The 14,685-nt window shown below is 51.8% G+C and overlaps 1 protein-coding gene across 2 annotated transcripts in view; it reads left to right on the top strand.

Moving 5' to 3' along the window:
* Nucleotides 1-14,685, top strand: part of LOC119404591 (nuclear pore membrane glycoprotein 210) — a 345,697-nt gene that overhangs the window by 151,213 nt on the left and 179,799 nt on the right. For both annotated transcript variants that reach the window (XM_037671142.2, XM_049418937.1), the window contains exon 10: nt 693-1,104. In XM_037671142.2, the coding sequence (XP_037527070.1) occupies nt 693-1,104 (412 nt within the window). The remainder of the gene's footprint in view (nt 1-692; nt 1,105-14,685) is intronic.

Raw genomic sequence — 14,685 nt, 5'->3', positions numbered from 1 at the left:
CGATGGAGAAAAACAAACAGACTTAAAAATTTAATCTGACATTGGTATCCATCGGATGTCCCCTGGACAACTGCTTAAGACGTGGACGTTCGGATTTTATTCGGATGTCCAAGGGAGCTTCAATGCCCATTGGGCACTGCAATGCACATCTTGTATATTGTGATGAAGCCAACATATGACACTGTTTTGTGTAGAGAGGCTTACTGATGGCTGCTCCCTGACTCTTGGTCTTGTCTCCTTGTTTACATTAGAGCAGCATGTCTTGCTTGCTCGCTGGTAAGAATATGTGCCAAAACATTACGGTCTTGTACTACTTCAAGTGATCCCAAACTACATTTTGTCCATGAGTATTGCAACAAATCGAAATGTTTGTCCGGCTCTTCACAAGAGCGCCATAATAATTATTTGGGTGTCTGTATGTAAATGCAACTTGCTCCTCCAATGTACTCTAGGTGTGAAATTAGCTGCTCCTGGGTGCTCCCAGTCTCAAAATTACCTGCTCCAAACTGCTCAAATATGGAATTTTTTGCTGCGCCAAAGTGTGCCGAAACAGAAATTTTGCTGCTCCAGTAATTGCTCCAAATCAGAAGCCCTCGGTAGCATCACTGAAAGCTTTACAGATGTGAGGAAACATGTACTTGTGGGGTGGGGTGCGCATTTAAACCTGTTTATCAAGAACCAGTGGATTGCAGGATGGTGCACTGTTGCGAGCCACGGCATCGGGAGAGCAGGAGGTGTCCATTGAGGAGCCACTGTCGGTGCAGCCCAAGGCAGTGTGGCTTCCTTGGGACCCAGAGGCGCGGCCAGTGCACAAGGTGCGAGCACATGTCCATGGGGGCACCGGTGCCCCAGTCGATTGGAAGCTAGAGGCACCTCCGGCGTGGGCGCATCTCGATGCTGTCGGCACTGTGGCCGCCACCCTAGTGACGAGTGGTGGCCCTGGCCAGGTGCAACTGGTGGCACACGATGGCCACTCTGCCCCGGCCAGCATGCACGTGTTTCTTGCCCCCGTTGTGGAGCTGGAGGCCCTGGGCTCACCAGTGCTCGAGGCAGAGTTGCCCGGTGGAGAGCTGCTGGTGGCTGTGGCCATGTATGGCCATCACCGTAAGTTGACCCAAGTAACAATATTCAAATTTTCATGGGTTGCTTGAAGAAAAGAAAGGGGATGCTGTTACTACTATAATGGCAACTACACTGTTCTTTCTGACTGCGGATTGTGTTAGCCCAACTAAAAAAAGTGGACCTCTCTTCGTGAACGACAGCTTTGCCTAGTATCTAAGCAAAGTGGAAGTTTGGGCCAGGTGGTGATTCATGATCGAAGTATACTGCGCGGTGGACAACACGGGCATCAAGAAGACTCAGACAAGCGCAGACTATCAACTGAAGGTTTATTTTTTCACACGCTACGTGTCCAGAGGTCCGGTCGTTGTGCAGAGCCTGGAGGACCTCTGGTCACAATGTGGAGGGCACCACGAGAAGGCAATCGGTTCAAAGCGGCGAGAAGTTCTTCTTTAGCAGAACACCGTTGCGCAAGAAAAACAACGCAAGTCCCAGCGTGAATACCTTCAGAACAACGGTGGTGCTGCCCTCGAGATATTCCACAAGGCCCCTGAATTCTGGGTCCGCTTGCTGTCATTCGGTGAAGTCGTCGGCACTTAATATCCCAAGAAGCAGTCATCCTCTTGGTTGTCCTGCGGCGGTGGGTCGACGGGGGCGCGAGACAGGCAGTCAGCATCGGAGCGTTTTCTTCCGGACTTGTAAACGATGGTAATGTCGAATTCTTGAAGTCGTAGGCTCCACCATGCGAGGTGACCTGAAGGGTCCTTCAAATTAGCTAGCCAACACAAAGCGTGGTGGTCGCTCCCAACTTTGAAGGGCCGGCCGTAGAGGTAGGTGCGAAACTTCGATGTAGCCCAGATGATGGCCAGGCACTCCTTTTCTCTTGTGGAATAGTTGATTTCTGCCTTTGATAGTGACCGGCTAGCATAACTGATGACTTTCTCCAGCCCGTCAGTCTTCTGCACAAGGACGGCGCCGAGTCCTACGCTGGTTGCGTCGGTGTGGATTTCCGTATCGGCGTATTCGTCGAAATGCGCTAGTATCGGAGGCATCTCAAGGCGTAGTTTCAGTTCTTGAAATGCTTCGATTTGCGCCGTTTCCCACTTGAATGGCACGTCGGTCTTCGTGAGGTGCGTTAGTGGCTCGGCTATTCATGAAAATTCGTTGACGAAGTGTAGGCGCACAAGCTGAGAAAACGGCGTACCACCTTCTTGTCGGTGGGTGGCGGGAAGGCAGCGATGGCAGCTGTTTTCCGCGGGTCTGGGCGAACACCATCCTTTCTGATCACGTGACCCAAAAACAAAAGCTCCTCGAAGCGGCACTTTTCAGGCGTCAGGTTGAGCCTGGAGGTCTTGATTGCTTGAAGTACAGCTTCAAGGCACCGAAGGTGTTCGTCGAAGTTTGAGGAAAACACAACGATGTCATCCAAGTACACGAGGCACGTCTGCCACTTCAAGCGGGCCAGTACTGTATCCATAACGCGTTGAAAAGTCGCAGGTGCCGAGCAAAGACCAAAGAGCATGACCTTGAACTTGAACAGGCCCTCTGGTGTTATAAAGGCAGTCTTTTCTCGGCCTCTCTCGTCGACTTCTGTTTGCCAGTCACAGGTCTTGAGGTCCATTGACGAAAAGTACTTTGCGTTGTGTAATCGAACCAGGGGCAAGGGGATACACGTCCTTCTTCGTGACTGTGTTCAGGCGACGATAATCGATGCAAGAACGTAGATTCCCATCCTTCTTCTTCACTAGCACCACAGGGGATGCCCACGGACTCTTCGACGGCTGGATGACGTCGTCATGTAGCATTTCGTCGATCTGTTTCTTAACGGCCTCGCGTTCTCTCGTCAAAACTCAGTACGGGCTCTGGCGGATTGGCCGGGCACCTTGTTCTGTTATGATGTGATGTTTCGCGACTGGGGTCTGTCGAATTCTTGACGACGACTAGAAGCAGTCCTTGAATTGCAGGAGCAGGGCTCTAAGCTGGTCTTGCTTGTGCTTCGGGAGGCTCGGGTTCACGTTGAAATCTGTTTGGAGATCTCAATCCGGCGAAGCAGGTTCGGTAGCATTGAAGAGGGCGAAAGCATTACTGGCGTCCACGAATTCGTCGATGTAGGCGAAAGTCGTACCAATGTTGAGGTGCCTATATTCGTGGCTAAAGTTTGTCAGCACTACCCTTGCTCTGCCATCACGCAGCTCGGCTATGCCTCTTGCGACGCAAATCTGACGGTTCAGAAGCAGGTGCTGACCTCCCTCAACGACGGCTTTTAGGTCTGCTGATTTCCGAGTGCCAACAGAAATGATGACGCTGGAGCAAGGGGGAATGGTGACCTGGTCTTCCAACACATTCAAGGCGCGCTTCCCTGGTGGCGTGTACTGCGGTAGTGCTTTTTCTGTGGGTAGTGTTATTGAATTGGATCTCAGATCGATGACTGCACCATGAAGGCTTAAGAAATCGATACCAAGGATGACATCTCTCGAGCAACGCTGGAGGACTACGAAGTTCGCGGGATAAATCCGGTTGTTAATGGTGAGTCTCGCTGTGCAGATTCCTTCCGGCGTTACTAGATGACCTCCAGCTGTCCGGATTTCGGGGCCTTCCCAGGCTGTCCTAACTTTCTTCAGCTTCGTGGTGAACGGTCCACTGATGACAGAATAGTCGGCTCCGGTGTCGACGAGAGCTGTGCCGCTGTGGCCGTCGATAAGAACGTCGAGATGACCGGCTCCAAGTTGAGCCAGTGTACTGGCGGCGCTGCGGTGAGACATAGGGGCCTGGCGATGGCGAACGGGAAGGCTGTCGGGGCGTCCACTGCGCTCCTGCGAGGTAGTCAGCGATGTCATGTAGTCTTTCACCCCACTGTGGACGCGGCGCGTCAACGGTAGAGTGTACTAGAACAGGGGAGTGCCCGGAACGAGCTTCAAAAAGTGAAGCCCAAAGAGGGTCAATCCGCTTGTAGCGCTGCGATCGGTAGTCTGCAATGTGTCGTTGTTTAAAGAGTTGCGCGCGGCTCCGCGAAAGTGGTGCAGTGGTACGATCCCCGCTTCCCACTCAAAATGCCCGGGTTCGAATCGCAGCTGTACAGGGTAGGTTTTATTCGTAGTGTCTACCTTCATAGCTGTATTGGTTTCCCTTACTTTCTTAAAATTAGTTTCAGTTGCTACGTATTGCTGCAAAACGTAACGCTAAATGAGAAGTAAAATTTAAAAAAATTCACAGTTAACATAGTTATTTGCAGCGCCATCTCTTGGGATTCAATCTCGGGGGCCATACCTTATGTTTTTGTTGAATTCCGCGGGATGGCGCTTCAAATAACTACGTCACTGTGAATTTTGTTTCTATTTTACTTCTCATTTTGCGTTACTTTTTGTAGCAATACATAGCAACTGAAGCTAGTTTTAAGAAAGTAAGGGAAACCAATACAGCTATGACGGTAGACACTACGAATAAAAACCCAACCTGTACAGCTGCGATTCGAACCCGGGCCTTTTGAGTGGGAAGCGGGGATTGTACCACTGCACCACTTTCGCGGAGCCGTGCGCAACTCTTTAAACAACGACACATCGCAGACTACCGATCGCAGGGCTACAAGCGGATTGACCCTGTTTGGGCTTCACTTTCTATACATTGGTGCTGCGGCCGTTCCGAGCACTCCCCTGTTCTAGTACACTCTATCAACGGCGAACCCATGCAGTCCCCTCTGTCGGTACTGGCAGCGGCGGTAGGTTTGGCCAGCTTCTCCGCAATAGTAGCAGAGTGGGCGGTGGTCGGGGGCACGCCAAACGTTGGTCTTCCTCTGCGTGTATCGCTGGCCGGCTGGCGGGCGGTATGACGTCAGTGGTGGCGGCGGAACTGCTGGGGCAGTGCGGCATCTTGACGTGGGCGAGGAGGTGGGGCGTTGCGTCGGGCATCAACAGCGTAGCTCATTGCTTGCAGCTGGGGTGGTGCAGGCTGAGGAACACCCAGTGACTGTTGGATTTCCTCGCGTACGTCAGCAATCGACGTCACTTTGGGCTGTGCAAAAGATGCGAGCTTTCGCAGCTCCTCTCGCACGATGGCTCGGATCGTTTCGCGCAAGTTGTCGGAGCCGAGAGCGTGAACATCTGCGCTGTCTTGAAATGCGGGGCGATCGTTCTGCCGGGTGCATCATCTCAAGCGTCTTCTCGATGGTTGTTGCCTTGGAGACAAATTCTTCGGCGGTATTCGGTGGATTCCTCATAAGTCCAGCGAAGAGCTGTTCCTTTACTCCTCGCATGAGGAAACGAACCTTCTTCTCTTCTGGGATGGCAGGGTCAGCGTGGCAAAACAGTCGAGTCATTTCCTCTGCAAAGATGGCCACGCTTTCATTTGGGAGTTGGGCCCCTGTCTCCAGCAAGGCTGCAGCCCTTTCCTCTGGACGACGTTTGCGAACGTCTCCAAGAAAGCACTGCGAAAAACGTCCCAGGTTCGAAGAGTGGACTCCCGATTCTCGAACCAGGTCCCTGCTGCGTCTTCCAGGTAAAAGTAAACGTGGTGCAGCTTGTCCTCGGAGTCCCAGTTGTTGAATGCTGAGACCCTTTCAAATGTCTCGAGCCAGGTCTCGGGGTCTTCATTTGGTGATCCATGGAAGGTCGGCGGCTCTCTGGGTGGCTGCATCACGATTGCTGCAGGGGACACCGCGGCCGTCATCGTGCCTGTTGCCTTCGTCGCCGTGGCCCTTGGCTTGTCCGATAGGAGTCCGTACTGGGGGGGTAGTACTTTTAGTCTGCGGCTGGCTCGACTGTCCGTGATGGTGTCGGTGTCTTCGCCACAAATTGGGCTGGGTTCACGGCTTGATGGGAGCGTCCGGAACATGAATGAACAGCACCTCGACCAGATGTCACATGGTTGTGACGTCGACGAAGGCAGCAGTCAGTGCTTCTGAGATGAAATTCTTTTGTCATGAGTAAAGGGGCACGGGACGCGTGCCGGACTGCGCAATGCGTTGATGGTGTGCGTTGAATGGAAAAGTACCCGATGGTGTGCACCCCCGCCACGTCAGCGCAAGCCATTGGCCGGAGAAAGGCGCGTTCCATGCGACCCGAACTGAGGTGCGGAACCCCAGAGGAACAAGCAGTCATTGTTCGGTTGAGTCGTCGAGAAGCAAGGTGGTGCAAGCCAGCGTCGCACCCGCGACGAGAGCAGCAGGGCCCCGTTCTGGGGGCAGCGGCACGAGAGGCTTGGGAGGGTGGCCATCGACCTTGGTGTCATCCAAGTGAGGCTCCCCGAGCTTGCAGCAGCCCCATCACAGCAGTTCACAGGGCACCTACGGCACTACCACAGCTCGGCAAGACGATGGCGACCCACTGACAATCACCGGAGAGCCACGTCGACAGTTCGAGCCAGTGGCACTGAGGAGAGGCCGAAAGTTAGGCCTAGCTGGGAAGGACCGGTGTTCTCGACGGAGAACGAGGCATCGGCAAGGAGGATGATCAGCGAGGTGTCTGATCAACGACGGCGGCCCTGAGACGTCGGCAGGAGCTTCGACGACGGGACCGGGTGTCGACTTGGACCACGAACCGAGTCAGCGGACACCGCGAACCGCAAGAACGCTCCATGGGTATCGCGAGTGACTGAGAGGCCATAGTGGCCAGACTTTCGGGCTAGAGGAACCAAGCAGAGCTAGAATGCTTTTCGATGTTCTGTCAGCGATAGCACACTAGCCTAGGAATTTCCTAATGTACCAATATTGTTGTAAATTTTGAGTGTTCATTTTTGTGTGCCGTGGTGTGTTAGATAAAGTTTTGTTTGCAGTGCCACCACGGTGTCTCCCGACTCTTTCTCTCTCTCTCCCAACTCCATTCCGACATTGCAAGCGCTCCCGAGATACGTGACATCTTTATTTGGCCGATCTTGTGGCCGGGAAACTGAAAGTCAACTACAGCAATTCACTGATACACAGCGTACACTGATAGCGGCGAACAGCCCCGCAGGGGCGTCTGCACAAGCAGGCGTTTGGTGTGTAGCGACACCATGGACCTGAGCTAACGGGGGGGTGTTGACCCCCTCCCACGCCTAGCTGTGCGTGGCTTTGCCGTGTCCGGGGAAAAGGGGATCCTGGGGGTTGAGCCGACGCTGGGTGTTTGGACCTTTAAGGCCCCCCGGCAGAGGCAACACACCCCTTTGGCCCCGGCTTCACGCAGACGGCACCCCTGGGCTGACCCACCTAGGGGAAATATGCAGTTGCCTTTTCCTATCTCTCTACCCAGATCTTCATCTATCTCTCTTCCATTTAGCCTTTCCTGTCCTCTCCTATCTTCTACTTACTTCCAACCTTCTTGGCGGCAAGGGTTAACCTTGTGTGGCTATCCAACCTAGGATAAACCATATTGGGTTATAGTCCCCACGTACTGCTGGTGTTGTGCAGACTTGTTCACATGTTCTGCCACGTCCCCTTGTTGGGCTCCGTGGTGGGTGGTAGGCGCCGTTACCAAAAAATCCACCTTTTTCCATGGGATCCTCGACCCCCTCTGTAACCACCGATCATGCCCCGAAACGGGTACGCACCGATGCAAGTTCACTCCTTTGGCCCAAAAACAGAGAAACTTTCCCAAAATACCACGTCGTCCACTGCGAACAATCGTCTACAAAAGCTAGAACAATCTCACCCTTTCTTGTGGCCAAGTGCCTGAAAGAGACCGTTGGAACCGGCTATAAGGCCACAAAGATGGCAAGCGGAAATTTGCTTCTCGAACTAAAAGACAAGGAACAGTACAATAAACTCTCACACCTCGTAGCCTTTGGTAACATCCCCGTCTCTGTGAGCGCACACCGTACCATGAATACAGTGAAGGGAGTGGTATAGGACGAAGACTTGATGACATTGAACGAAGAGGAGCTCCTTGATGGATGGAAGGACCAAGGTGTAACACATGTCCAGCGCATCACAATTAGACGCAACAACAACGAAATAGCAACAAAGCACTTGATAGTCACCTTCAGCTCAACCACCTTACTGTCATGAGTGAAGGGGCACGGAGCGCGCGCCGGACAGCACAAGGCGTCGATGGTGTGCGGGGAATGGAAAAATACCCGATGGTGTGCACCACCGCCACGTCGACGCAAGCCATTGGCCGGAGAAAGGCGCGTGCCGCGCGACCCGAGCTGAGGTGGGAGACCACAGAAGAAGAGTTGGGCATTGTTCGTTGGAGTCGTCGAGGCGCAAGGTGTAGCAAGCCAGCGTCGCACCCGCGACGGGAGCAGTAGGGCCTCGTTCTGGGGGAAGCGGCACGAGAGGCTCGGGAGGGTGGCCGTCGACCTTGGCGTCATCCAAGTGAGGCTCCCCGGGCTTGCAGCAGCCCCGTCACAGCAGTTCGCAGGGCACCTACGGCACTCCCACAGCGCGGCGAGACGACGACGACCCACGGACAATCACCAGAGAGCCACATCGGCAGTTCGACCAGGTGGCACCAAGGGGAGGCCAGGAGTTAGGCCTAACTGGACGAGGCAGATGTTCTCGACAAAGGACCGGAGGATCGGCGAAGAGGACGAATAGCAAGGCGGCGGATCGACGACGACGACCCCAAGACGTCGACAGCAGCAGCGACGACGGGGCCGAACGCCGAACGTCGACTTTGGCGCTGGATCAAGGCGACGAGCACACCCAAGTAAGAACGTTCGATTCGCGTAGCGAGACTGGGACGCCATAGTGGCCAGACTTTCGGGCCACTCAGGCCGAGCTTAGTTAGAAGTGGTTGTTGTATTCAGTTGTGCCGCTGGGCGTTTTTGATTATGTTACTTCTAATTAATTTTTGGTGTTAACTTCTTGTTTGCCGTCTTGTGTGATAAAGATTTGTTTGCAGTGACGCCACGGTCTCCCGCCTCTCGCACTCTCCCAATTCCATTCCGCTTTGCAAGCGCTCCCGAGATACGTGACACTTACCCGAGACTCTTGAAACTGGCTATGTAAAACTCCATGTCCGACCGTTCATTCCAAACCCGAGGCGTTGTTTCAAATGTCAGCGATTTGGCCTTGCATCCTGTGGAGATAGGTTTAGCACAAAGCTTACCCTACGAGGCGACCGTGGAGGGACGCGACGTTCTCCACTGCCGCAGCGAACAAAGACGCTACGGCCGGGTTCGTCAACTCCGGCACGGCGCAGAAAAGGCACTCGAAGCAGGATGTCAACAAACAACACGGGTTTATTCACCCAAGATGCAGCACAGTACGACAGTCACGGGCTTGCAGGCCGTAAAGGGAACTCCGCAAGACCGATCGAGTACGCTTGCCAGCGGCGCTACGACTATCACACAAAGGGCAGCAGTCGAGCACACGAAGGAGAAGCCGCCTGCTAGAGCAGCGCGTCAACCTCTCGTGCTAGCCTGAGAGCATCTCACGCGGGCAAGCCCGCGCCAGACAGAAGCGAGCTCAAGGGGGAAGGGGGTCGTCACTGGCGGCCAATGAGGACAGGCGTTGCGCAGTGACGTAAGCTAGCGTGGTGGCGTGAGCATGTCGAGGCATGCCCGGACGCGTGCCCGCGCGCCGGGAAGCTGACGCATGGCTCGCACCAGACAAAGAGGCCTGGCGCTGCCGCCATGGTCCGCCGATTAACGGCGGTTCCCGGCGCTCGAGCCGCGCGGGGCCAACACGCGCGCTAGCTGGGGAACGAGGCGCCAAAGGGAAGGGCGCGCTCGATTCCCACAATGCCAGAGCTGCCGAGGGCAGCTGAGGTGTGCTAAGTGTGGCACAACCGGCCACAGTGCTGATGACTGCAGTCATGACGGGGTCCTCTGTGCAAACTGCGAAGGTAGTCACCCCACATACTCCAGAGTGTGCCCAGCCTGGAAGAAAGAAAAAGAAATAATAACTATAAAAATTAAGGAAAATATTACATTCATGGAAGCAAGACAACGGATTCGCACTAAAAACATCTTTCGCCGAAGTGGTGCAACGAGGGGCGGCACCACAAAGGCCCCTGGCAGTTGCCCAGTCCACGCCTAGCGTGCCGAGGCTAACGCCACTAGCCCCTACGGTGGGAGCAGCTAGCGCTGCCCTGCCCACATCCAACCTGTCCACACCAGTGGCCTCCACAAGCTCTGGCAGCATCCAGGGCAATCACGAGGCCAAGGGGGTCCCATCGACCTCCAGCTCGGTGGGGACAAAGACTTCGTCCACCGAGGTGAAGTCTCAGCGACGCGCAGCTCGCTCTGTGGAGCGGGTCCAGTGCCTCGCAAGAGGCTATGGACACCACTTCAAGCCAAACGGCGCAGGAAGCGCCGAAGGAGCGTTGAGCTTCCCTCGACCGCTCCAAAAAGGAGAAAACACCAATTACTGGGCCTCACAAAGGCCCCGTAAAATGAGCCCATCTCAGACCTCCTTACACACAGCACTTTTTTCTTTTCCCCATCATGGACAAAATCATACAATGGAACGTAAGAGGACTGCTTAGAAATCTAGATGACGTCCAAGAACTTCTAAGTTCAACCCGAAAGTGCTGTGTGTGCAAGAAACGCACCTAACCCCCAAACACACCAACTTCCTTCGCCAATACATTACTTTCCGAAAAGACCGCGAGGATGCAGTCGTATCATCTGGCGGTGTGGCCATTATAGCTGATAGAAGTCTAGCATGCCAGCATTTGAAGCTCCAAACGACCCTTGAGGCAGTGGCTATTCGAGCTGTACTTTTTAATAAGCTCATCACCATATGCTCCGTGTATATACCACCACATCATCAGCTTTACAGACGCGATTTAGATACATTAATAGATGAACTTCCAGAGCCCTTTTTGATTCTAGGTGATTTTAATGCGCACAATGTCCTCTGGGGCGATTCTCGCTGCGATGCTCGAGGACATCTCATTGTACAGCTACACTGTTCATCTAGTCTATGTCTTTTAAATATGAAGGAGCCTACGTATTTTAGCCTCGGAAACAACTCATACTCCTCCATAGATCTTAGCATTACATCGCCGTCCCTCTTACCCATTTTGAAATGGAACGTTCTTAAGAACCCTTATGGAAGTTACCACTTCCCAATCATCCTGAGTACGCCGAACAAACACCAACCACCCCCACAGGTTCCTCAATGGAAGGTCGACTCAGCTGATTGGGAACAGTATCGAACCCTTACACATATGACATGGACTGAGCTGTCCACTCTGACCATAAACGATGCTGTCACGTATTTTACAGCTTTTATACTTGACACCGCATCTAAATGTATTCCCCAAACAAGCGGCCGGGGTTCTAAGCGGCGAGTTCCATGGTGGAACGATGCATGTAGGAAAGCACGGATGAATCAGAACAAAGCGTGGGCGTTGCTTCGCGATTCCCCAACACTAAAAAACCTAGTACATTTCAAGCAGGTCAAATCACAGGCAAGGAGAACGCGCCGACAAGCTAGACGAGAAAGCTGGACAAAGTTCATATCGAGTATTAACTCGTACACAGATGAGGGAAAAGTGTGGAATAAAGTGAAAAAAATTAAGGGCCAACAAACGTATTCCCTGCCATTAGTAAATAGCCTCGGGGAAACCCTGGAGGATCAAGCTAATTTTCTTGGCACACATTTCGAACACATATCGAGCACCTCACACTACTCCGAAACCTTCCAGAAGTACAAAGCACGAATAGAACAAGAAAAGTTAGAAAGAAAATCTCCAAAAAATGAGGCGTACAACGAACCATTCTGCTTAGCAGAACTGCAAACGGCACTGAACTGTTGTAATACATCTACCCCAGGTTCTGACTGCATAATGTACGAGATGCTGAAGCAGCTACCCTCTGAAACACAAAAGACCCTCCTTACGCTCTACAACTACATATGGTTTTCGGGTGTGATCCCATCATCTTGGAAGGAGGCTGTTATAATTCCAATTTTGAAGCAAGGAAAGGATCCCTCTGCTGTATCAAGTTACAGACCTATAGCGTTAACAAGTTGCCTCTGCAAAGTATTTGAAAAAATGATTAATTTCCGCTTACTACACTTCCTTGAATCAAACAAATTGTTCGACCCATACCAGTGCGGGTTTAGAGAAGGCCGATCCACCACCGATCATCTCATACGTATCGAGGCACGCATACGTGAAGCTTTTTTTCATAATCAGTTTTTCCTATCTGTATTCCTTGACATGGAGGAGGCCTACGATACGACGTGGAGGTTTGGTATACTGAGAGACCTCTCACACATAGGTATACGTGGTAATATGTTCAATGTCATTGAAAGCTATCTGTCTGATCGCACATTCCGTGTTCGAGTGGGCAGTGTTTTGTCCCGAACATTTATACAGGAAACTGGAGTGCCACAGGGTGGGGTGCTCAGCTGTACGCTCTTTATTATAAAAATGAATTATCTCCGTTTGTACATCCCACGTAATATGTTTTATTCAACATATGTTGACGATGTTCAGATAGGTTTTCAATCGTGTTCTCTTGGGATCTGTGAGCGACAAGTTCAGCTTGCTCTTAACAAGGTGTCCAAATGGGCTGATGAAAACGGGTTCAAAGTGAACCCACAGAAAAGCACCTGTGTCCTTTTTTCACGAAAAAGAGGCTTGCACCCTGATCCTGAAATTGTCATGAAGGGTGAGCGTCTGCCCGTAAACACAGAACATAAGTTCCTAGGTATAATTTTCGATGCGAAGTTAACCTTTGTACCGCACATAAAACATCTTAAAAATAAATGCATGAAAACAATGAGTATCCTAAAGGTTCTGTCACGCACAATGTGGGGAAGCGACAGAAAGTGCCTCATGAATCTGTATAAAAGCCTAGTACGCTCACGCCTCGACTATGGGGCGATAGTCTATCACTCTGCCACGCCAAGCACTCTGAAAATGCTGGACCCAGTTCATCATCTAGGCATCCGCCTGTCCACAGGCGCATTTAGAACAAGCCCAGTTGAGAGCCTTTATGTAGAATCGGACGAGTGGTCACTCCATCTGCAGAGAACATATTCTTCTTTCATATATTTTCTTAAAGTGAACGCAAACAGTGAGCAGGCTGCATATTCTACCATCAACAATCTGTCCAGCTCTCAACTTTTTCGCAATCGGCCCACAATGGGACGCCCTTTCTCACTGCGTGTTAGAGAGCTAGCTGAAGAAACAAATGTCCCACTGCTTGAATACCACCCTATTCCCCCCGCAATGCAGCTCCCGCCATGGCAGTTGCAGCTTATAGACTGTGACACATCCTTCGTAGCTGTCACAAAGCACGCCCCCCTTATACACATTCGGATGTATTTCTTAGAGCTGCAACATAAATATGACTGTCCAGAATATTATACTGATGCATCCAAGTCCCATGCTGGCGTGTCATATGCAGCGGTTGGCCCATCTTTCTCGGATGCCGGCGTTCTACCCACTAGCACAAGTATTTTCACAGCCGAGGCTTACGCATTATTCGTAGCCATTAAACACATTAAAGAATTGAATACACCAAGGGTAGTTATATACACTGACTCCTTGAGTGTCGTGAAAGCTTTGAAAAATCTGAAAAAACATAGAAACCCTGTAATTATGTCCCTCTACTCAATACTCTGTGCGGCGTACACGTCCAAGCAACATATCGTCGTGTGCTGGGTGCCAGGGCACCGCGACATCGAAGGAAATGTGTTGGCTGACCAGCTGGCCACGTCAACCAACCTAAGCGCTGCCAACTCTTCAGTTGCTGTCCCCGTAATGGACCTAAAACCAAACATACGGAAAAAGCTCAGGGCTTACTGGCAGAAGTTATGGGATCTACAAACGCATAACAAGTTACACCTGATCAAACCATACCTCGGTAACTGGCCACCTACATCAAAAACACGCCGTACAGAGGTCACTCTCTGTCTGCTTAGAATAGGACACACACACAGCACACACACACACCTTTTGTCCGGTGGTGACCCACCCAGCTGTGACAGATGTGGCCATCCACTTACTGTACATCACATACTCCTTGAATGCTCTGAGCTAGAGGCCTACAGAAAAGAACACTTTCCACTGGCGTTCAAGCAACACATACCCCTTCATCCAGCGATGTTCATAGGTAGAGAACCTCTTTTTAAATATGATAAATTGAATGCATTTTTAAAGGACGTACATACATTTCACGTCATCTACGCAGGTGATCGGTAGCACGGCCTCATGAGGGAGGCTGCTGCTGCGGATGCTACATCAAAGAGAGCACCTGCCTCCAGGCCCTTGGGACCAAGGGCGCTGACGAGGCATCCGTGCTAATACAACACTTTTATATTTTAGTGTCATGATCACATAGAACTCTACACCATGCACGCTTCACTCCACTTTCATGATTTTAATACGTATATGTTTTACGCACCTTTAGTGCGCAGAATCTTAGGCCCTTATACAGCCACTAAACATCATCATTGTTCCCATCCGACACCATTTCCTGGCACTCTTTGGCCATCAATGGCCCTTGCGCCATTAAACAACATATATCATCATCATCATCATAGCGGCGAACAGTGCGTTGGCCGTCGAAAAATTGATCATGGCTGGGGCGCGCCATCTTTTATACATCACGCATCGAACTTTCCAGTCTTATCGCTGGTGGTCGTGCAAACTCTGCAATAATCTAGACTATTTGCGTCCTGCGTGCAATGTTGACAAAGCGATCTACCACAATTGCGAAGCTTCTCGAACATGCCGCGCGGTCAGCGTCGAG

This window comes from Rhipicephalus sanguineus, chromosome 9, assembly GCF_013339695.2.
Source record: "Rhipicephalus sanguineus isolate Rsan-2018 chromosome 9, BIME_Rsan_1.4, whole genome shotgun sequence".
In the NCBI taxonomy this organism is placed as follows: domain Eukaryota; kingdom Metazoa; phylum Arthropoda; class Arachnida; order Ixodida; family Ixodidae; genus Rhipicephalus; species Rhipicephalus sanguineus.
This window is presented reverse-complemented; position numbering and strand designations above follow the sequence as displayed.